This window comes from Nylanderia fulva, unplaced genomic scaffold (genome assembly GCF_048542155.1).
Source record: "Nylanderia fulva isolate GAGA-0341 unplaced genomic scaffold, ASM4854215v1 Scaffold264, whole genome shotgun sequence".
Classification (NCBI taxonomy): domain Eukaryota; kingdom Metazoa; phylum Arthropoda; class Insecta; order Hymenoptera; family Formicidae; genus Nylanderia; species Nylanderia fulva.
The window spans coordinates 126,125-151,173 of record NW_028190330.1 but is presented as its reverse complement, the minus strand read 5'-3'; the positions used below and the strand labels follow the sequence as shown (position 1 = coordinate 151,173).

The 25,049-nt window shown below is 46.4% G+C and overlaps 1 protein-coding gene across 1 annotated transcript; it reads left to right on the top strand.

Annotated features, from left to right (window-relative positions):
• Window positions 1-18,259: 18,259 nt before the first annotated feature.
• On the top strand, window positions 18,260-20,649 carry LOC146722848 (uncharacterized). The gene is made up of 6 exons (XM_085483733.1): window positions 18,260-18,817; window positions 18,937-19,035; window positions 19,126-19,262; window positions 19,355-19,684; window positions 19,766-19,866; window positions 19,996-20,649. Exons 1-4 carry the CDS (start codon window positions 18,706-18,708, stop codon window positions 19,382-19,384), a joined length of 378 nt encoding a protein of 125 aa, XP_085339859.1. The 5' UTR covers window positions 18,260-18,705; the 3' UTR covers window positions 19,385-19,684; window positions 19,766-19,866; window positions 19,996-20,649.
• Window positions 20,650-25,049: the final 4,400 nt, after the last annotated feature.

The following is a 25,049-nucleotide window of genomic DNA, read 5'->3' as shown; positions in this document are numbered from 1 at the left end:
CATTATTTTCGACAGACATTCAAATTTGAATTTTCTTGTCGATACGGGCGCTGATATATCGTTGTTACCAAAAAAGGTTTTATTGAAGCCGTGGCATACTAATTTAAAACTTTTTGCCGCAAATGGTACTCAAATTAATACTTACGGTTCTAAAACTTTAATTTTGAACCTCGGTTTAAGGAGAGAATTCAAATGGAAATTTTGTGTCGCGGATATTCAACGTCCTATTTTAGGCGCCGATTTCCTTTGTCATTTTAATCTCCTAATTGACATTAAAAACAAGAAATTGATTGATAATGTTACCGGTCTTACGAATACTGGAAAAATTCAAGAAGTTGCACATTTGTCAATTTTTACCACATCTCCTGATTCTGTGTACCACAAATTTTTAACCGAATTTCCAGAACTCACCCGTTTTTCTCCAATTTCCTCGGTAAAAACACATGGTGTTGAACATCATATCGTTACGGAAGGTTCTCCTAAATTTTCGACTCCCAGAAGACTTACTCCTGAGAAACTTAAATGTGCCAAGGAAGAATTCAAGTCTATGATGGAGCAAGGAATTTGCAGACCTTCAAGCAGCTCCTGGGCAGCCCCTCTACATATGGTTCCTAAAAAGGAACAAAATTCTTGGAGACTGTGTGGTGTTTATCGTGCACTCAATTCAGTGACTATCCCGGATCGTTATCCCTTACCTCATATTCAAGATTTTTCTTCTTCACTTTTTGGTAAGAATATCTTTTCTAAAATCGACTTAGTTAAAGCGTACTATCAAGTACCCGTCGCTAAAGAAGATATTCACAAAACAGCTGTCACTACTCCATTTGGGCTTTTTGAATTTGTCGTAATGCCTTTCGGTTTACGAAACGCAGCCCAAACTTTTCAACGGCTCATGAACTCTTTACTTAATGATTTGAGTTTTGCCTTTTGTTATCTTGATGACATTCTTATTGCTTCTAAAGATGAGAAAGAACATATTGCTCACTTACGCATTATTTTTGATCGTCTTCAACAAGCTGGAATGACAATCAATGTCGCTAAATGTCTTTTCGGTCAAAGCGAGATTTCTTTTCTTGGTTACTTAGTTTCTAACCAAGGAGTTAAACCTACATCCGAAAAAGTGAAATCAATTATTGATTATCCTAAACCTAAGACACTTCATGAATTACGCAGATTCTTAGGAATTATCAATTATTATCGTCGCTGTCTCAAGGATGCTGCAAATCATCAAGCTCTGTTAACAGAATATTTAAAGGACAGTCGCAAGAGGGATAGAAGAATTATTTCTTGGACTAAAGAAGCGGAATTAGCTTTCGAGTCATGTAAAGAAGAACTTTTACAAGTTACTACCCTTTCTCATCCTGCTCCTCATGCTCCTCTTATTTTAACTTGTGATGCTTCTGACTTTGCTGTTGGTGCATCACTTGAACAGTCTATTGACGACGATATCAAACCAATAGCATTTTTCTCAAAGAAACTAGACAAAGCTCAAAGAAATTATAGCACTTATGATAGAGAACTTCTTAGCATTTATTTGGCTATTAAACATTTCAGGCATTTTGTTGAAGGAAGACAATTGATTATCAGAATTGATCATAAACCTTTGATTTTTGCTTTCCGTCAGAAATTGGATAAAGCGTCACCAAGACAGATCAGACAATTGGACTTTATTGCTCAATTCTCTACAAATATTACCTATATTTCTGGAAAAATGAATTCAGTTGCTGATGCTCTGTCAAGGATTGAATCTATTTCAATGCCTATTATAGTTTCTTTAGAAGAACTTGCTAATTATCAGAAAGAAGATGAAGAACTTCAAATTTTACTTTCTTCAAATTCTTCATTTCTGTTGAAGAAACTTATTCTTTCAGGATCAATCATACCTATTTATTGTGATTGCTCTTCGGAATTAATTCGTCCATATGTTCCTAAACTCTTACGCAAGAGAATTTTTGATGTTGTTCATGGACTTGCTCACCCCAGCGGCAGATTGACATGTAAACAATTACTACTGAAATTCATTTGGCCTTTTTTGAAGAAAGATGTGAAGGAATGGACTCGAACTTGTCTTCCATGTCAACGTGCGAAGATTTCAAGACACACCAAGAATTCTCCAATTAAGATTGCAATTCCTGATCAACGCTTTCAGCATGTGCATTTAGACATTGTTGGACCACTTCCTATTTGTCAAAATTACCGTTATTGTCTTACTATGATTGATCGTTTTTCCAGATGGCCTGAAGCTGTTCCTATTTCTGAGATTTCTGCTGAAACTATTTCTACAACATTTTATTCACATTGGGTAGCACGTTTTGGTTCTCCTATCAGCATTACAACAGATCAAGGTCCTCAGTTTGAAGCAGCTTTATTCAAAGCTTTAACAAACCTAATTGGATGTCAAAGGATTAGAACTTCTGCTTATCATCCTGCTTCAAATGGAATTCTGGAAAGATGGCATAGAACTTTGAAAGCAGCGATTATGTGCCACGAAACAACCAACTGGGTAGAATTTTTACCTTCAGTTCTTTTGGGATTACGTTCGTGTTTCAAAGAAGATTTAAAAGCTTCACCTGCAGAACTTCTTTATGGATCCACTCTTCGTATTCCTGGAGAATTTTTCATTGAAGAAGATTTTCCTGCAGATCCTGAAATCTTTCTTGAAAAACACAGGATTCATATGAGGAATATCAGATCATCTCCTACAAGTCATCATTGCAAAAGATCACCTTTTGTTCACAAGAATCTTTTTGATTGTACTCATGTTTGGATTCGAGAAGATACTGTTAGGAAGTCACTACAACCTCCTTATTCTGGCCCTTTTCCTATTGAGAAACGTATCTCTGATCATTTATTTGCAGTTAATGTTTCAGGAAGAGTTGTCAATATTTCGACAGAACGTCTCAAGCCAGCCTTCATTCCTAGAACTTCAGATTCTACTGAACTTTCTACCAGATCTTCAGCTCCTGTTCCTGCTATTTCAACTCCTGTTCCTGCTATTTCAACTCCTGTTCCTGCTACTTCAGCTCCTGTTCCTGCTACTTCAGCTCCTGTTTCTGCTACTTCAAATCCTTCTTCTTCTTCTACTGTTGGAAAAGCTTTACGCACCTACCCACCAAAGAAGAAGAAAGTCCATTTCGCAACGAATATCGTCACTTGGGGGGGGAGTACTGTAGCATTCATCATTCACACCTTTCATTTACACTCTACACTTTTATTACACCTTACACTTTTCACTGCACTTTTACACTTTTTTACATCTTTATACATTTGTAATAACTTCAATTCATTAATATACATAATGTTTTTAAGAAAAATCAATATTTCCATAACAACACATTCATTCATTTATTTGTTACATATTAATTCTTTTTGTTTTTTCGCTTTATACTTTCAATGAATAAACATTACTTTTTCAAAGATCTGGTGAATTTATTTATAAGTCGCTACACCCCCTCTCTTCGTCCCAGGGACAGCGTGCAATGAGATTGGAGCCCTCACTCCTCACTCGTGCCGTCCCCGACGGAAGCGGTGAAAACCGCCCGACACTAAACAGAAAAGACGTCACGTAGACATCACCAAACTGACAGGGCGTCACATAGACATCACCAGACTGAGACGTCACAAGGACATCACAAAACTAGAACACGGTGCACAAAACATGTACACAACCACAAGCGTGACCAGACTGAGTAAGGGCCACAGGCCCAGCCCACAATGGGCTAACATATAAAGCACAGAGGCTGAACCACATAGAGTGGATGAAGAGATGGTAATTCACCCACAACAAAAGACAACAGGGTTGACTAGCAACAACATTAAAAACCACAGACAGAGAGCGTAACCGAACCTGCCAGTTCCGATTAAGGAACAAATTGCAGGCCGCAGCTCCCATAATCCACAGTGTGCGAGGACAAAGACTAAGACAGAGAGCGTAACCGGACCTGCTTGCCTCCCGCAAAGAAGGACGAGTGCAGGCCGCAGCTCCCATAACCACACTAGACGTAACTAACGTATAGACATTGAGGAGGTCGAGGGAACCGCGGGGTCACCTAGCGGCGCCCCCGGCGATCCCTCGCCCTCCGAAACACGCATCGCCTCCGGGGACCCACCCACAGGGGAGGGCTCCTCGGGGCGCCGACGACCCTGGGGGGAGGAACGCACACCAGTCCTCCATAACCCCTTGGGGGGAACAATCCTCCTCGCACAAGCGCCAGAGCCGGCTCTGTGCTGCGAGGGCCTACCAGCCCCTTCACATGCGAGACAGAGGGGCGGCGCCACGCATTTGGCAGCCAAATGCCCCCTCTGACCGCAGCGATAACAACAGTCGCTGTGATCAGCCTCAGACCCGCACCTATTCGCCGTGTGGCCAAAGGCATGACACCTAAAGCACTGCAAGGGGCGGCGGGCAAGTGACGTAACCGTCAGCTCCCACCACCCCCCACCCAACGCGATGCTCCCGGCCTTAACTAGCCTGCGCGCGGCCCCGGCCGGACAACGGACCCACAGTGTCCCAACGTCAGAATTGGGGAACAATCGGATGTCCCCCATCTGTATCTCACCCGCGCTGCATCCAGTCACAGACACGACTTCCGCCAGAATGTCCTCCTTTGATATGAAGGCCATCAACCCTCTCAGCCGGACTTCTTCCATACGGGAGGGGCGGCCCACCTTGACTCCGTCCTGAGTGGGAAAGTCCACTCCCCGGAGCTTGGACGCTAACTCGTCTGCCAGCCTTGAAGAGTCCCCTCCACGGATGGACAGAAGGATGCTCCCCGTCGCCCCCCGGCGAAGACGCATCGAGTGAATGCCCAATTTGGGCAACTCCACCCGCTGCCTCGCCTCACGAAGAACCGAGGCGTAGGTCTTTTCGCGATCCTCCTCCCTCGACCCAACCGTCAGCGAAACAACCGACGACAAAGGGAGAGAGGGAGGCACACGTTTCTTCCTCCCTCCGCGAGCCGGAGTGTGCGCCGCACCACCACCTGAAGCAGGCCCTGAACGACGACGACGACGCCGACGACCGCCACCACCAGCCACAGCCCCACGCCCGGAGGCATCCGCCGAAACCTCCGCAGAAGCGGAAGCAGCAGAGCCCCCAGGAGCGGGAAACCGTATCGGAGCAACCGCACCACCAACACCTCGCTGCACGGGCGCACGCATGGGCGTCGCTCCAAAGGGAGCGGGCCCAGCCCGCCCCGCAAGCTCTGACCTCAACGAGGCCACGACAATTGACGCAATGTCGCCCTTCAAGTCGTTAATACGACGATCAATAAGGGACGACACCGCCGCCACCGTAACCGGACAATCATCGTGCTGCTCGTCAGCAGCTAGCAATGGGGATCCGCCAGCCTGGTCCGGAGAGGGACGGTCCCGCCGCGTCCTCTTCCTCTTCTTCCCGGTATCCGGGAAGTATCGGGCCTCCACTTCGGGCAATACAGCCCGAAGAGAAGCCAGTTCTTGTCTCGTGCTCTCAAGTTGCCTCTCAAGAGCCGAGATCCTGGTCCTCAGACCCTAATTTGCGCTACGAAGCGCGTCCATACCAGGGTCGGCATCTGTAGAGGCCCTTACCGCCAACTCCTCGAGCACACCACCCAGCTTCATCGAGGAAGTCCGAAGCTCCCTGGCAAAGAGATCCTCAATGCCATGGACCCCGGCCAACCTCTCCACTTGGGCAGTGAAGACCCCCGCAAGCTTCTCCAGCTCAGGAGCGGTCTTACCCCTGAGCCCCGTCCTGAATGCCTCGTCCGAAGGCGCATTCTCTCGCCCGACCGCAGTGAGCACTGGATCCAAAGATGGATCCAGGACCCTCCGCAGATCCGCAAGGAGGAGCTCCCTACGCGTAGCCTCGTTCAGCCGTTCTTTGGCTTCCGCGAGACCAGCATAGTCGCCCGTAGTCTTAGGGCGACCCCTACCGCGCGCGCCGCGCTTACCTGCTTGATCAGCAGCACTCTCCTTAGGAGGGTACTGCTTTCTGCCTGTGAGGATCCTTACGTCATGGACTCTCCACGTCGGATCCCTCTCCTCTGCCTCGTCCTCCGAAAATGGCGAAGGGAGCGACACGAAGGTGAGGTCTCCCCCAGATTCCTCGTCGTCGCTTGCCCCACGCATCTTCTCCGGAGACGGGAACGGTCTCTCACCGTTGTCCTCAGGCTCGTCCGAGCATTCCTCACTCCCGATGACCGGAGACGGGGAATCCACGGTTCCGCACGCGGGACACTTTTGGACAAAGTCCCAGCGTACCCGCGAACACCAACACTTAACGGTGTGCTTCTCGCTGTGTTCGAGGAGCACACGGTACTCCTCCAACACATGACACCTGGAATCGACCCGTGCAAGTAGTCTCCTGACATACTTGAGATCGATTCCATCGTCCCGAACCATAAGGCCCTCATGAGCCCTACGGATCCTCCTAGTGTCCTTCGGCACTGTCACTTCCTTATCTGTAGCCCCAGCCGGCAAAGCCACAGACGACCTGTCGTGTGATGACGACATGAGGGGAGCCAGGCCTACACCCCCCCACGCCGGTTCCCAGTATCCGACCCTGGGAAGTCGTCTCTTTTCTTCGATGTCATCCCATCTGAAAAAGAAAAAGTGGTTTTTTCTGTCGGGGGTTTTCCTTCCCCTTAGGAGGTTGCCTTACTCAGCTAACGGGGCCTCCCCCCCGGGTGTTATCTTCGGTGTTTTCCTTCACCTAGTGCAGTGGACAAGTCCTTTTTAGGGCCTGCACGCCCATCACGCCCCATTCATCCTTCGCACGCACTCCAGCTCGGGTACCTCGGGATTGCGACACCCGTACACTGCAGGGATGAGTCCGCAGTGCCCCTGAGGGACCCCTAATAATCCCTAATAATCCCTTCCTATCCTTTTTTTTTTTTTTTTTACGTGTGGAAATGCGCGACCGCATACCCGCCACCTCGGGGGAGGTGGACAGGTTATGTGGGGCTGGGATCTACGCCTCCGGGGCTCAAATGTGTCCCGGAGACTCCCCCGACTCACTAAAACCACACGGTGGCCCTCTTAGCGCGTGTACAGCGGACCCGGGAATCGCTTTCGCATACACCGGGACCGCCGCACGCCAGGCTTGCGCTCCAACCTAGATAAGGGGCCGGGTTTTATCCCGGTCCCTGAGGGAAGGTAATGGGGCCACCCATTCCCCTCCCCCCTCGTGATGGCCAGCGTGCAATGGTCCTCCTGAGCCCCCGCTCCGAAGTTTCTGCTGGCCCTCCGCCCCCCCTGTCACGGCTCCTTTCGCCTTCGAAGGGGGTTGGAATTCGGCCGTGACACAGGGGGCATCTCCCGGGAGACTCCCTCGGAAGAGGGAATCTTTCACAGCGGAAGGGAGGGTCTCTTGATCCCCCGCCCCGTGGTGCGAGGGTCGTGTCCCCTCCGTTCCGCTTCTCTTATGTTGTGTTTCTCCTCCGGGGATGAGGCTCCCTCCCTCCCCTTGTTGGGTTCGAATTCGGCTTTGGTCCCCGGAGGAGTCCTCCCGCTGTCTCTCGTCCGGACGGGATCGGGGGAGCCCCACCTCCCTTCATCTCGTCCCTCCCTCCCACAAACTCCTTTGCCCTAGTGTATCGCCGCGGCTGCGGCGAACCTTCTCCCCCGTGCGCCGACCCTCTTCCGACGCATTGGGTGTGCGTTGGGGTCCGCCTCTCTCTCTCTCTCAGCCACCTCCTTCCGCGTGAGTACGTCCTCGCAGAAGGAGGCGACCGCCTTCCACTTCTCTTTGCTCTCCAGCATGGCCTTAACCATGCTGGGGAGCTGCAGATCCCTTCCTATAGCATCGGTCAGGGCACGGCGCTGTTCTGCCCAAGCTGGGCAGAATTCTACCGTGTGTTGCGCCGTGTCCCTGACCTCCGTGCAGTGGTGACACCTCCTAGTCGGCTCTCTCCGCGCCTTGTCGTGCAGATACTCACCGAAGCACCCATGCCCGGTGAGTAACTGCACGACCCTATACGAGAGTCCAGATTCCCTCGACAGCCAGTCTGACAGAACCGGCTGGATTGCTTGTACAGCGCGCGCTCCGGCTCTCTGTTGGAGAAGATCCTTCGACCATCTATTTATCGCGCGCTGTCTCGCCCGTTGTCGGGCCACTTCCGCCGCTTTCGGTGTCATGATCAGGCCCCGCTGGCGGAGGCTGCTCTTCTGCTCGTACAATTCCTTGTACGTCTCCGCCAGTAGGTCCCATGGGATCGACCCTGACACCGAGCATGCCGCCTCTACCGAGATTGTGCAATATCCGCGGACGATCCTGATGGCTAACTTCCGCTGTAAACCCAGTAGAAGTCTTTGACTCGGCGCCATCAGGTCGCCCGCCCATACTGGCGCCCCGTAGAGCGCCATGGATCCTATCGCACTCATGTAGAGGCGACGAATCTTCTCCTTCGGCCCCCCGATGTTCGGCAGCAAGCAGCCAATGCTGTTGACTGCCGCCCTTATTCGGGGGGCCAAGCGACGGAAGTGTTCCCGCCAGTTCCACCGGCTGTCGAGTGTGAGCCCCAAGTATTTTAGATGGGGCTTCACCTCAATCTGGACTCCCTCTACCTCGATGTGGGACTGAGGTGGCTTTTTCCTCGGACCGTTGAAGTGAATGGCTTTGGTCTTTTGGAGAGCCACTCTCAGTCCCAGTGCGCGGATTTTGCCGACCACGAGTGCCACGCCCACCGACGATAGACGTCTGGCCTCTCCCCAATCGTTCCCCCGGGCAAGCACCAGTGTGTCATCGGCATAGCACACAAGGCGCATGTCCGGGAGAAGCGCGCCCCGCAGAACCCAGTCATATCCGAGGTTCCACAGGAGTGGTCCTAGGACCGACCCCTGCGGAACCCCCCTACTCATCTTTTTGCGGTGCGGCCTTTGGTACCGCCCCGTATATGAAATCCACCTGTCGCTTAGGTAGTCCCCGACCAGGTCTTGCAAATATTGAGGCACTCCATGGTATTGGAGTGCCTCGCGGATGCATTTCCAGGGCAGCGTGTTAAACGCATTCGAGATATCAAGACTCGTCGCGAGTAACACGCCGCCCCCCTCCACTGCTTCATCCGAGAGGGCCTTGACATGCATAATTGCATCGATTGTCGATCTGCCCTCTCGGAATCCGTACTGGCAATCCGCTAGGTCGGGTCCCACCACCGACAGGTGGTCCCTGAGGCGGGCAGCTATTATTCTCTCAAACAGCTAGCCCGCCTCGTCCAATAAGCAAATAGGGCGGTACGCCGCGGGTGAGTCTGCGGGGCGCCCATCTTTCCTGAGAAGAACTAGTTTCGCCTCCTTCCATATTGTGGGAAACTGTCCCGTTCTGAAGCAACTGTCAAACAGCTGTCTCAGACGGCCCCCAAGGACGCCTAGGGCCAAGACCAAGTCCTCCGACCATCCATTATCGGCCGCTGGACCCAGGGGTCTCTCCCCAATCTTTTCCAACTCATCTGGGGGAAGAGAGTGGTCACTACTTCCTCCAACACGTCTGGTTGGAGACCCTCTGTGATTGGGGGTCCCCCTGACCGGAGTTTCTTTCTCACGATCTGGTAGGGTCGCCCCCATGGGTCTTTGTTGAGGGTCTCCAGGAGCTCGTCCCATGCCCGGGCCTTGGCCTCTTTGATAGCCTTCTGGAGGGTCTTCTTCGCCGATTTATAGTCCTCCAGCAGCTCGACCGCCCCTTCGTTGGTGTGACGCCTACGTCTGCATCGGGTGTATCGGTGTCTCGAGCGGATGCACACCGCTCTCATCCACGATATCTCCTGAGACCACCAATATACCCCCCTCCTTTTGTTGTTGGCCTGGCACCTCGGCATGGCAGAGTCACAAATCTCTGTCATTGCCGAACGGAACCAGGCCGCCTCCTCGTTTGCGTTGCAGGCGTCGGGCGTGGGGGGGGTCTTCCCACGCCTTCGCTACGGCAGCCGCTATTAAGGCGTCTTTATCAAGGCGCTTCAGCGCCCATCGGGGGGGTAGGGGTGTACCCCGTCTCTCCTCCTGAAGGCGTGGTTGGCGTCCCACCGAGGGGTCGGAGATCTCCATTCTTATATATCTGTGATCAGATAGACTCTCCGACCCCACCATCACTTGCCAACCACTTACCATGCGTGCGGCTTGCGGGGATCCCCAGGTGACGTCTATTATGGATCCCCCATTGTACCGCACGCATGTAAACTCCGATCCTCTGTTCATAATCAGAAGGTTGAGCTGTGCCCCCCACTCTTCTAGGACCTCGCCCCTTGCGTTGGTCACGGTGAAACCCCACGCGTCAGATTTCGCGTTGAGGTCCCCCATGACCAAGACCCTACCCGGGAGGTGGCGGCTTATCTCGTCCGCCAACCTACCCAGGTACCCCTCAAATTGAGCGAGGTCTCTATTTGGGGAGAAGTACACCCCCACCACTACAGTTTCCCCCCACTTTGCTGATACATAGCCCTCCCCCTTTCCCATCAGAGATAGGGGGAGTGCTCCCCTCTCTGCTTTTCCGATAATAGTGACGAGGCCCACCTCGTCCCCCATCCAGTTATCTTTCTGGAGGATTCGGTAGGGCTCCGCCACCACCGCTAAATCTATGTTCCACTCCGTCAGGTGCTGCATAAGCAGGTCTTGCGCCCTGGCGGAGTGGTTAATGTTTGCTTGGAGGAGGAGAGCCTTCATTGTGTTTTACTCTTCTCCTCTCTTCTGACATCCTTGATGTTGACACCTGGTTGAGCTGTCTTCTTGGGTGTTGTCGTACCCCTTCCTTCCCCCTTACTTCTCGCGTCTGGTCTCTGCTTGACCTTGTTCCCTCCATTTCTGCCTGTTTTGGTGTAATTACAGGCCTTGCCCCCGTATCTGTGGTCAGCCTTATACCCGAAATCTTTGCAGTACGGGCAGCAAGGCTTTTCATTGCACTCACCAGCTTTGTGACCACTTTGGCCGCACCGATAGCAGAGACCGCTGCGGTCCGTTTCTGCCTTGCATGCGGCACGGGTATGACCCACCCCCATACATCTGAAGCACTGGAGGGGACGAACCTCCAGTGCTTCCACTCTGACCGCTGTCCATCCGATAACTAATGGGCCAGATTTAGTTATCTTATTGGCCGCGGCCGAAGGTACCTGCACCCAGCAGGTTCCCAGTCCATCCCGAGGGGATCTGGAGATTTTGCCCGTTCTGACATCCTCCGTTGAACAGCCTCCCCTTTCTGCTACTGATGTCCTAATGTCCTCCATAGTTGTTGAGTCCTCCAGGCAAGAGATTCGCAAGTCTGTCCTCTTTATGGGGACCGACACCCTGATCCCTCTGGGCTCCAGCGACTTCTTCAAGGCCTCAGCTAACAATTTGGCCTTTTCGGCGTTATCTTCGCCCGGTACTTTGTAGAGTATCCCTTTTGTGGCAGCCCTTTTGGGTTTGAGTGCCGAAATGCCGAAATCCTTAAGGTTGATTTCCTTTTGTATCCCGACCATTGCTTCCCCCAGGGATCTTTGGGTCTTCTCTCCATCTCCATTAGTGGTCTCCATTTCGTCTCCTTTTGGAGACGGCAAACTAATTAATATTGCCACTCTTTTGTGAAAGCGTATGTTCACTTTTGGTCTTTTGACCTCCTTCTTATTGTTGTCGACCTTTGTTGCCTTCCCGCTGTTTGCTGCTCTCTTCCGTTCTGCTGCCGCCTTTGGCTTGGCCCTATTTCCCTCTTCTTTAGTTGGCTGTGGTTGGGGATTCCTGGTGTTAGTCGTCCCCTTCTTCTTCTCCTTTTTTCTTCTCGCTTCAGCCACCTTCCATTCTTGGTCTTTGTTTTTGTCATTGGAGACTGTGAGTACCCTCATGTTAGTGCTAACCTCCTCGATCGACACTACCTTTGGCTTTTGCACTAACACTTTGCCCTCTTCCGAAGTGCTCTTCAAAGGGGCAGAGACCTGGACAGTTTTTGACCTCAATGTCCTCTTCTCTTTGGGGTCTATCCTCAGTCCCGCCGCCGCTGCTGCCGCATAAGTCTTCAGGGGGGGTCTTTTCCCTGTTGGCGTAATTTTATTGGCAGCTTTTCCTACCGGGGGTCGAAAGCTCCTCTCCGGTGGTAGCCTCTCCTCAAACGCCGCTAGTCTGGCGTTTATAATTTCGCCGACTTGTTTAATTAATGTGGCTTCCAGGTCCACCATCCTTGTCTCAAAGATCTGCTGTATAGATCCTTGTTGTCGGTTGTTGTTGTCCCTGTTGGCCCCTCTTCTCTGGATGTTGGCAGCGGGTTTGTCCTTACCAGCTGGAATTTCCTCTTTTTTGCCTGATGTGGCAAGTCTTCCCTTAGGATTTTAATTTCCTCCCGAAACCCTTGCATTATATGTTTCATGGAGGTAATTTCCGCCTTGAGTTGCTGATTTTCCTCGATCAGCTTCCTATTTTCCTCGTTCTCCGTCCGTCGGCCCAGTTCTTTTATGGCCGTGGATATTACGTCGGCTACTTCCTTCAGGATCTTGCGTGAAGTGCCCTTGTAGCCCTTCGTAAAGCCGGAGATTTGTCTGATCGCCTGAACAGATTTGTTCACCTCCACTATTATTTCCGAGGCGGGAAGATCTGGGATCTCTCGTATCTCCACCTCCTCTTTTTTTCCCTCCTCTCTGATCTCTCCTTTGAGGACTTTCATAGTTCGAGTGTTGGCCCTCTCAGTCCAATTCTCATAGAGATCCGTTTCCGCATGGCGAAATTCCTCCTCCCGTTCTAGACGAACCAAATCCTCCTTTGCATTCAATTGACCTACGTGTTTGCCGGTCGTGGGAGATCTTCCTCTTCCTCTTTTGGCAGTGAGGGTTGGGCCTCTAACTACCTGCACATACTCTTTCCCCTCATCCTCTATATCCACCTCCTCTGATTCTGAGGAGGAAGACCTGGGGAACAGATCCGTTCTTCTCCTCTTCCTACCTCCGTTCACGCTCCTACATTCCCTTTTTTCCTTCATCTCGGTCACCTCCACAATCTGAAGGTCCGCGTCCGGGGGGAGAGGAGTTGATGCTGCAGTTGTCCTCATTTCCGCGCTTATTTTCTCTGTCTTTTTGGCTCTGGACGTTGAGCGAGCTTCCGCAGTCGCTTTGACCGCAGGTTCCCTGCTTGTTGATGCTTGGCATCTTATTCCCTCCTTTCTTGACCGCGAAATTTTGTCGGACCCCTGGCTGTTTTCGGTGTCCATTATTTCGGTGTCACTCGCTGACTCCTCTCTTTCTTTGTTTGAGGTTCTCACCTCGCTCCTTGTTTTTGTTGTAGTTGTCTTCATTTTGATTGATCCCACTTTCTCGTCACGGCTCCTGTCCCCCAGGGTATACCCCCACCGGCCAAGGGGTGCCCCGAAACATGACCGGCCATACCCCAAGGCCGGGCTCCAAGTTCCCCCGGGGAGGGGACGTACGTCATTGGCCGGGGGGATACCGCACCCCGGCCTGACCCCGAGCCCCTTACACACCCGCGTGGGATTTGACGCCCACGCGGGCTTTCAGGGGTCCCGCACCTCCGACTGTGCGGGCACCGTGACGGGCGGCGCCACCCGGGGGGCCCCACGGACGCTTTGGACAAGGTCGCCGCTCCCCGGCCCTGCCCTACACGCCGTGGCGACCAGCCTACCGTGTTACCCTCGTCGAAGGCTTTCGACGAGGAATGTGCGCCTCTCCGGTCGGCCGGTTCGGAAGAGGTAACGGTCCCGACCGACCGGAGATATCTACTCTCGCCGCCAAGCCCCGCCTCGGAAACGTCCAAGCGGCCCCGGCGGCAGGCGGCCGCGGCACCCTCCGGGCTATGCCCCTTGGGTAACCCCTCCGGGCTATGCCCCTTGGGTAACCGCGGTGCGCCTTCTCCGCCATCCTCGGCCCGGATTCGGAAACGTTCGAGCGGCCCAAAGATGGCGAGTCGCAGGGACGCTGGGACGAGAGCAAGCTCTCCAACCAGCACCCTGCGACTCCCCTCTCGCCGTCGAGCCCCGCCTCAGAAATGTCCGAGCGACCTCGACGGCCGACCCGCGTGGTCCCCTCCAGGCAGTGCCCCTTGGGTAAACCCTCCGGGCTATGCCCCTCGGGTGACCACGCGTGGCCGTCTCCGCCGGCCCAGCCCTGCCTCGGAATACGTCCGAGCGGCCTGGGTACGGCCTACCCCAGGGACACTGGGACGGGGACCCAGGCTACCCAGCCTGGAGACCCCCAACCAGCACCCTGAGGCACCTCCCTGTCCCCGGGAACCGCTCCACGAGCGGGCCCCGAAGACCGATCAGCATGGCCCCCTCCGGGCAGAGCCCCTTGGGACAACCCTCCGGGCAAAGCCCATCGGGTGACCATGCTGATCCCTCCGCCGGCGCGACCCCCTCCGGGCAAAGCCCCTCGGGTAGTGGCGCGCGGCACCCTTCAATGCGGCCCCCGCCGCCGACGCCCACCCCCCCAGATTCCTGGGGAGAAACTCCCCCCGGAGAAAAACCCCGTGACAAGCCCCCCCCCAGGACTGAGGAAAGGGAAACCCCGGACGGCAAAGGCCGTCTACCCGACAGGCGTGTCGGGCCACAGAGCATGGTGGGAAGGGAAGCACCGAAGCGCCGTGCAGTCCCTTCTCCTAACGGTGCCATGCCACCGGGCGTTTAAATTCCGGGTCGCCATCTCTTACCACATACGAGCCGAAGCTCTAACGGGGAAGTGGGCCCCGAATCCCTTCCTATCCTACTTGAGCCAATCGCTAAGCGACAACTAACCCGTGCTCTGGTTTGTTTTCGAACGGTCGCATCTGTTATTTTCTACACGGATCAAATCTCTTATTATTCGCACACGGTAACATAAATATAAATAAATAATCGAACACGAGGACGAGACGACAAGGCGACAATAATATGATGGCGTGATACACACTCTCGAAAATAATCGCACGCCTACAATATATTCAGCATTGCCGACAGCACCAGGTTGATAATCCCTGAACAGGGCCCAGGACTTATAATTTTGCAATTTTTTTGAATAAAATAATTTATTCATGAAACTTATAAAATTATAACAAGAATATGTAATAAGAATATTTTTAAATTGATCTGTGTATTGGTTTAATTTATCGTCATCGAAGAGGAAAGAAGGAAAATCTCCGATTACGTTTATTTGTCAATCATAATTAAAAATATTCGAAAAATCATATGCTTTTGTTTTGTAATTGTCAATCTAATCTTTGATTGACTTTGCACGATAAGAAAATTAGTTATATTTTACAATTTTACATTATAAATGTTGATAAAAATTCAAGTTGTGAACTTTGACTTCGGAATCGAGCAAATTCAATCGAAGATAGTATCGACAATTTATCATTTGATCGAATATCTGATTGATAAGAAATAAACATAATCGGAGATTTTCTTTTCCTTCCCCTTTGATGACGCGATAAATTGAACCAATATATTGATCAATTTAAAAAAATTATTCTTATTAGTTTGATGAATAATTATTTTATTCATAAAATAGATTGCAAAAATAAAATCTTGGGCTTTTTTGTACGTGGATATCATTCTAATGCTACGGGCAGTGTAGGCACATTTAAAAATCTATATTTATAATTGTGCAAAAAATTATATAAACAGGGTGTTCGGCAACAGGTGGGCCAAAATGTAAGGAGTGGTTCTACATGATAAAATAAGACGAATACAAGAATGACAAAATTGCGTCCGAGACTTTGTTTATTAATTATAAATATTTTAAACTTCGCATTAAGGGCGCCTGACGCACGGCAATTTTCCGATATTTTGCGTGCGTAAGGTACATCGGTAGAGTCGCCGTCAAAATACACTGTGACGCATAAGTATACAAAAACTTACATCGTAACAGTTGATGTATATTTTGCAAAATGTAAAATATTTATAATTAATAAACAAAGTCTCGAACGCAATTTTGTCATTCTTGATTTTTGTCTTATTTTATCATGTAGAATCACTCCTTACATTTTGGCCCACCTGTTACCAAACACCCTGTATATACAGGGTGATTCAAAACAACCGTTTGTCCTTAAAATGTCGTATTCCTGACTCAATTCTAAGACGATTTTTCCTTTACCAAAATTTTATCCGAAGCTTAGTTTTTGAAATATAAAAAGAAATAGTTAGCGAATTACAGCACGAGTACGGGCGGTAATCAGGAGCGGCGCACCACATTATCCGACGCGGGCGATTACGTGGGCGCTCGAAGCGATCAGCTGTTTGTTACACGCGGCGTTTTGTGTGTGTGTGTGCGTGTGTGTACGCGTATACACACACACACACACACACTCTCTCTCTCTCTCTCTCTCTCTCACTGATTCTTACCTTGTAGAGATGTTTGATGTCCTTTGACGAATAATTGTTGCCTGACTGGATACAATCCGATATTGACACACTGTGACACACTGCATAATAAAATCATTTTTTTGTAATAAATTCTATTGACACTTTGACTCACGCACTTGATTAAAAATTATTGTAATAAATAACTGATTACAAATTACAACACATAATCACAATCTGAGAGAATTTTCTCTTAGAATTTGCCCTGAAAATTGTGGTAATTGTAGGATAATATTGTATGGAAAAAATTTTATTAGAATTCCTCTAATTAATATTTATCACATTCAAAATAATAATATCTATCACAATAAAATATGAAACATGTTTTATTAATTTTACTAAACCGTAAAGTAAAATTAATGAAATATATTTTATATTTTATTGTGATAAATATTATTATTTTGAATGTGATAATTATTAATCAGAGAAATTCTAATAAAATTCTTTCCATACCATATTCTCTTACAATTACTATAACTTTTAGGGTAAATTCTAAGAGAAAATTCTCTCAGTGTTTTGATTAATTATTAAAAATTACTTGTAAAAACGCGCGGCGCGCACAGCACACGTTACTCGATGCGGACGGCAATAGTTTACACGGCAAGGACACGGCAATCATAATCACAATCTAAGAGAATTTTCTCTTAGAATTTACCTAGAAAATTATGGTAATCGTAGGACATTATGATGTGGAAAGAATTTTATTAGAATTTCTCTACTATTTATCATATTAAAAATAATAATATGTATCACAAGAAAATATAAAATATGTTTGATTAATTTTACTATACAGTTTAGTAAAATTAATCACACATATTTCATATTTTATTGTGATAGATATTATTTTTAATGTGATAAATATTAATCAGAGAAATTTTAATAAAATTCTTTTATACCGTATTGTCTCACAATTACCATAACTTTTAGGGTAAATTTTAAGAGAAAATTCTCTCAGTGTACCGATTAATTATTAAAAATTACTTGTAAAAAGGCACACGTTACTCGATGCGGACGTCAATTGTTTACACGGCAAGGACACGACAACAGACTGCGGCGACGGACGACGCGACGCGTATATATATGTATATATACGAGGTGTGTTCAAAAATTATCGCGAATTTTGTTTTTTCAAAAATTATTTATTTATTCATGAATATCTATTTTGTCCCCTTCAAAGTAATCCCCACCAGATATTATACACTTGTGCCAACGTTTTTTCCAATCCTCGAAGCACTTCAAAAAATCATTTTTTGTGATCTTGTTCAGCTCCTCCTTCGATGCCGTCTTTATCTCCTCAATCGTAGCGTAGCGTCGTCCTTTCATGGGCCTCTTCAGTTTCGGGAACAAGAAAAAGTCACAGGGGGCCAGATCTGGGGAATACGGTGGCTACGGCATTATTAGTGTGTTGTTTTTGGCCAAAAATTGAGCAATTTTGGTACAAATTTTGCGGCGACCCGTGTCATGCCCAAATCATTGGTAAAAATCGAATGGCACGAGCCAATCGATATGTTTAGGTCCTCAGCAACTTTTCTAACGGTGATTCGACGATTGACCAATACTATAATATTTTCTTCACTTCATCAATGTTTTCGTCTGTTATTGACGTGCTCGGGCGTCCGGCACGCTCTTCGTCGTTCACATCTTCTCGGCCCTCGGAAAACATTTTGTACCACCGATAAACGTTGCTTCGGTCCAAGGTAGCTTCACCATATGCCACAGTCAACATTCGGAATGCGTCCGCGCACTTAATTTTGTTTTTCACACAAAATTTGATACAGATTCTTTGATCCATTTTTTGGAATAGGCAAAAATCGAAGACGAGCCAAAACACGTGCAAGCAAAGCAGCTGTCAAAAATTAACTGAACATTCAAAATGGCCGTACTTGTCGGCATAAATGAGAAACATGAGTACCAACAACGCCACAAAAAAATCTAAAATCGAATATACGTAACCCGCGGAAATTCAAAATTTGCGATACTTTTTGAACACACCTCGTATATATATATGAATATAAAACATGGGTAAAAATACACGACTATGAGAAAAAAAATAAAATCGAGAAAAGATACCTGAAAATTCCCCATCTTGATTTCCATAAACACGTATAAATACGGCTCTCGGAGTTAAGTTAGCTAGTTACATTTTTGAATTTCGTTTCTCGCGTACTCACGTATTCGACGTAAGTGTACTATTAAATTTCAATAATGAGTTCGAAAAAAGTACAATAATTGAAATTTGTCTATCACTAGCGCAGAGTTTATGCGGGAAAAATTTTTCCAAGCATATATATGAATTAGCATGCGCGAGTGAAGAGAAATGCTTTAATATTTTTGGAAAATTTGCGGAGGAATGTCCCAGCGCTGTGCTAGCGGTATTATTCCGACTAAGACATTTTAGTGTTTTTCGCGAATTAGTGATTATCGCGGGTGAGATGATCGAGTCGCGATACTATTTCGATGGTGAGAAGGAAAACGATACAGCAGGTTACATAGAATATCTCCTCCTACATTTTCATCGAGTTCTGCGGGGAGGAGATAATAATGGTAAGTTTTTATTTTTATTACACTTAATTATAAATAAATTAATTAAAACTACCCCAATTATTTATTTATTTAAATCGCTAAAACTTTAGCTATCGTACGCCCTGTCGCATGCGTTACAGGAAACCGGTTGCATGTACTGGAGAATCGCCCCGTATCACTTAGATTAAGGTTAAATAGAAGACGACGAGCGGATTCTTCGCCGGAGCCCGGGCCTTCGCGTGAGTTTTTAACATCATAAATTATATCGCGCTGCTAGAAAACATTATATTAAACAAGAAATTTTTTAATAAAAATGTTATACGTTCCAGGTCGTGCACGCATCGTGTTAACGCCAAAGATGGAACACCCGGTTATTGATTTAGCCAAAAGTGTCAAAGACGTGGAAGAAGCGCGGGTTCGCGAAGTAAGTCTGTTCGATGAAGCGGTCATATTTACTCGATTAAAAGTAAGTAAGAAAAATACTACAGTGGTATATATCAACACAAAATATTTTTTAATTATGTGAAATACTAATAATATATGACTGATGAATATTAGATGACGCGGCGAATGAAAACGTGGTGGTAGAGAAGCGAGAACAGAAGGAGGAAATTGACGAGAAAATAAACTTGATTTCGGAAGATGAAGAGGAGCTGGAAGAGGAAGTGAACGAGGAGGAGTAAGTGGAGGAGGAGGAGGAGGAAGAGGAAGATGAAGAGTTGGAAGAAGAAAAAATACAGCAAACGGAAGATGAAGAAGAAGAAGAGCCGGAAGATCGAGAAGAACAAACGGGAGATGAAGAAGAAGAAGAAGTGGGAGATGAAAATAACGCCACGTTTTCTGAAGAAGAAGAAGAAGAAGAAGATAGCGGGGCGATGGCTGAGGAAGGTAATAATTGCATATTTTATACTTAATCTTTTCCTACGTATAAATTTTTTGTTTATTTTAATTAAAATAAAATTTTATTAGGAATTTCTTTCTCTCCTAACATCGCGCCCGAAATTTCATATTCACCGGAGTATTAACCCACGCAGGGTGATACAAATGCCTCGGTAAAAGAATATTAAAACGTAAGTGAACTTAACATAATTATTAATAACAACAATTTTACATTATTAATAAAAATTCAAACGTAAGAGAATAATATTTTATTAAATATTGTATTTTATTTTGTTAATATAATTTTTTATTTCTCACAGTACAGAGTGGCGGGGGAAGGAACGTCAAAATACACCAAGAAGATTCTCAAAACCGCTCCGGGGAGGAATCCGACGATGTCGAAGAGCGACATTTAGCGGCTGCTGGCGGGCAAGAGGAAGAAGAAGAAGAAGAAGCGGTGGAAGAAATAGCGAATCAAGAGCCTAATGGTAATTTAAGATATTTAATAATGTTAGCGGAAAACGTGCGTCTGTTTAGAACTTTTGGTGTAGAAGGACGAAAAATTAGTTTTCGTATTCGGCCGATATCCGAAGGAGCAAACGCGTATGAGTGGTTAGAAAATGCGTTTCGCGAACTTCACGAGTACGCGTTGCATTCGTGCGAGGGATTACGTCGGTATGTCTTTTGATTCCGCAAGTTTAACCCGCGGCCCCGTAGGTATATCGTTCCGACCTTCGCGAGATTTGACTTACAAAAATATTTGAGAACTCGTAAGCTCGTTAGCGCAAAGCTGCGGAAGACACGATATAGCAAAAGAATTTAACATTCGGATTTTTAAAGTCACCCCTCCCATTGGTCGCGGACGTAACGAGCTTACGCTCAATGTTATTGCAAAACGCTCGATTTTAACAATTTCTAATACCGATAATTTATGTAATTTTAAGGTGCATTGTAATTTTGAAACTTAGCAGCGCGCCCAGTTTTTTTAATTAAAATTTTATTTTTTGTTATTTTACTCATAAGTGAATTATAGATATGTACTATAGATAAGTTGACATCTTTGCCATAATACCTATTAAAAAAACAGATGCGGTTTTATCTGCATTTAATAATTACCATGAGCGTTTGAAATTCACTTGTGAGATAAAATGCAATTCATCACTTAATTTCTTAAATGTTACTGTTTGTCGAGATGTTAATAATAAAAAATTAATAACGAATTAGTTAGGCAGATATATAAATTTTCATTCTAGCCATCCTTTTAAATAAAAAATCAACACGATTTATAATTTAGTGGATCATGCAATACTATTATCCAATAGACGGTTTTATGAAAAAAATATATTAACAATTAAAAATATTTTACGAAATATAACTGTTTTCCCATTGACATAATCAATAGCTTTATATATAAAAGAATTAATTTTTTGAAATATAACAAGAATTCTACTAATAGTGATGAAAATTTAGGTACATCACAGGTGAAAGCACCTTATATTTCGATATCATATGTAGACAATTTTAGCAATGATAGTTCACATTTTCTAAAGAAATTCGGCATGAATGTTGGTTATAGATTGCCGAAAATACTAAATAATATTATAAATGTGGGCAAAGATGTTTTATCTTACAATAATGCAACAAATGTTGTCTATAAGATTGACTGTAAGAATTGCTCCGCTTCATATATAGGGCAAACAAAGAAATATCTTAATACACGGGTAAAGGAGCATTATAATAATATTAAATTGCATCATAGTTCACATTTAGTTATAAGCAAACACCGATCTGAATTTAAACATGATTTCGATTGGAATAAATTTAACATTTTACATACGGAAAAACACTTAAGGAAGAGAGAGTTAGCCGAAATGTTCTATATTAATTTAAAAACAACATAAACTTACAGAAAGATACGGAAAATCTTAACAAAATTTATAACAAAATAATTAAGGTCGTGTAAATATTCTTTTTAAAAACATATTAGAATCTGACGATTCTTCGACGGATATGATGTTTAATGTTTTGCTTTGTTCTATTGATTGACTATAGTTTTAAAAAATGTTACTGACAAAATTTAGATTAATAATGTGTTAACTTTAATTGAATTCTTTTGTAAGTATAATTATTAGTTTTTATTGATATGTTATCTGAAAAAATTTTTGCATGTACTTTAATAATTATTTATGTAATAAAATATTTTAGTGTTTCACTTGATAAGGACCACAATCACATGGTTGAAATGTCGTGAAGCTGAATAATGTTGGAGCTAGCGACCTTTTGTACTATAGGCAGCGTCGAATGGCACCTCCGTTCTTGCTCTAGGGACTTTTTACGTTCAGCGCGTGCCCACCTATGTATATTCCCCTTCTCTATATACAGTTCTCTTCACGTCCATGTCGGTTACGCGTGTACTTATTTCTCTACTCGTATATTTTGTATCAAATAAAGTATTTCTTGTTCTTGTGCAATATACGTGTCACGTCATTTATGATCCGCGTACCTTAACAAATAAATCATTTACTCGCTAATTTGATCGATTAATTTCTAAACTTTTATTTAAACACTAGTGATTGTGTTTGGGAAACAAGGTGGGTACTTCCGCCGCAATCACCCGTTAAAGGTGAGCGAGTGATCTGTGTATCGATCTGCTATCGTGTGAGGGCACCACCTGATAAGAGAGGTCCGGCGCTAGCACTTTTTTGGCCCCCCCCCCCGGCCTCCGACGGTCTAGAGCGAAAACCACGCGTATAACTACTACGATTCCTACGGCCATGTCTGCCGGTTCACGTTTCGTCTAGTCAAACTAGTATTGACGTTTCTTTGAATCTACGACCGTGTTTGTCTGTATAAAGAGGAGAGTCCCTACTTAATAAGGACTGTGCTTAAAGTGAAAATGTATTTTCAATAAACCTCGTGTGTTAAAGTGACAAGAATGCGTTGATTCCTGCTCCGATATCTCCCTATCCATTCTCACCAGAACTCTCACACTCGGAGTTAATCGAGTGCTTAACATAAAATTTGATCCTTTGAGCCGGATACGGGGGAATCGGACTGATTGTGGACAGCATTCCGAGTGTATTTACCGAGCTTTCGGGCAGTTATCACTACAGCGTATACCGTAAGTGTTCACGTGATTGCTGAATTTCGCATGCAAGTCAAACTCGCTACGTTCACACGTGCTCCGTGCGGTCATGGTGCATTGCCCTTCGACAATCCTGCGTGTTAAACGCATTGCACGTGGACTCTGGTTCGGTGCACTGCATCTGATTGATGCATCTTTAAACATTCCGCGTTCTACAGGCGGTAATTACGTAATTCTTCAGACCGGTGGTGCGTGAACCGCGCTGCGTGCTGCTCACGTGATCGGCGAATTCGGTAAGCGTATTCCAGCGCTTCCCTCAAGACTTTTGATAATTTACGCGTGTATAAAGGGCACTCCACATAGACCTCAGTCAGTGCTGTGCATCTGCTTCGGCGTATTCGCAATCAGCGAAGTGTACAGATGTGAACGTGCTCTGAGAATCACGTGGCCTTCTCTACAAGTTCGAGGATCGCGTTGAGTGATACGCACGTGATCAACAAACTCAGCAAGTGCGCACCAGCGTATCTCTCAGGAATTCCAAGGCCGAATATATTTACACGTATTCGTGTGATAAAAGCATTTACCTGCTTATATTCCCGCCAGTATAATAGAGCGGTTATTAGAGGAGCAAGCGGACGTAATCTACCAGATTTTGAGGACAGTCGACAACTTCAAGAAGCTCGGGCAAGGCAATTTTACAACAGCAGTCACGCGGAACCGGATGTCTATTCTGGAAAGGCTGTGGCGTCAAGGTCAGAGTCTCCATGCAGATATTAAGGCGGCGGTTAAACCCACGAATCGAGGGAGTCTTACATATTTCAAGGACGAGCAATTCCAGCAGGCGACGGAGAACTACTTTCAGGCGTCGGATTATCTCAGCGAAGTCTTAGAGAGACTGACGAAAAATAGCGGTCGTGTGATCGCTAGTAGTACTCTAGATTTAAGTTCAAGCCCATCAGGCTCTATTCCGTTGCCGCAAATCGATCTCCCTAAATTCTCCGGTCAGTATACTGAGTGGGTGAGCTTTCGTGACATTTTCGAGTCACTCGTAATAAACAATAAAGGTCTTATAAATGTGCAACGTTTACACTATTTAAAAACGAGTCTGACGGGCGAAGCTCACGTCGTTATTAAAAATATCACAGTTACTGACGCAAATTACACATTAGCATGGGAAGCAGTAAAGGATCGCTATGAAAACACCCGCGCGATTGTTGCTTCTCACCTTAACACTATTTTGGACGCTACTCCGATGAAGACAGATTCCGTCTCCGAGTTGAAGCGCGTGCATGATATGATTAATGATGCCGTCCTTGCGTTGCGTAGTCTTGGTAAAATTAGCGTCGATGATTTTGTGGTTGCTATCCTATCTAAGAAATTAGATGTCCATACAAGTACTGAGTGGGAAATCAGTTTGGGCAATAAGCGAGAACCAGCTTTATTTAGCGAGCTAAGCACGTTTCTGGTTGGTAGAATGCTGGCTCTGACCGCTGCTGGCGACTCTCGCAGTTCAAATACTAGAATAAATCGTTCAGCAACCACCAAATCATTGACTTCATCCGTCTCAAATGTTAAATGTTTATATTGCTCAGAATCACATTCTTTGTATCAGTGTATTCAATTCAAGTCATTATCCACAGAGCAAAGAAAGAATGTCGTACGACAGCATCGTTGCTGTTACAATTGCCTGATCAAAGGACATTATCCATGCGATTGTAAATCTCGAGGACGTTGTGCACGCTGCCAACGCAAACACCACACGCTTCTGCACGAAGATGATAATAGCGGTGGGCCAACGCAGATCGATATTCCTGCTACAAAGGTTGTATCAAATATAAATGCTGTAAATACCATACCTTCAAAAGCCAGCCTTTCAGCTACGTTAGCTGTTCCTGGCCCTTCCCACATTCCTCCAATCACTGATGTCGTATTGCAAGCCACTGCTTGAATCTCTGTAAGTAGTAACAAGGCTCGTTGTTTAAATATTCGAGCATTGATTGATACAGGCTCGGAGGCTACGTTTATAACTAAAAGGGCCGTCCAAGTTTTGAAGGCAAAACGTAGTAAGGTATATGTCAAGGTCACTGGCATAGGTGACCAATCGACTGGAGTCTCTCATCATGCAGTTAAACTCCATCTGAGCGCAAGCTCGGCTACGAGCGCTACGGTTACAGTGACAGCATTCATCCTTCCTATATTAACTTCGTATACGCCTAAGCGTACTGTTAATCTGTTTACGTATCCTCATTTGCAGAACTTACAATTCGCGGATCCCGATCCGTTCGGTGG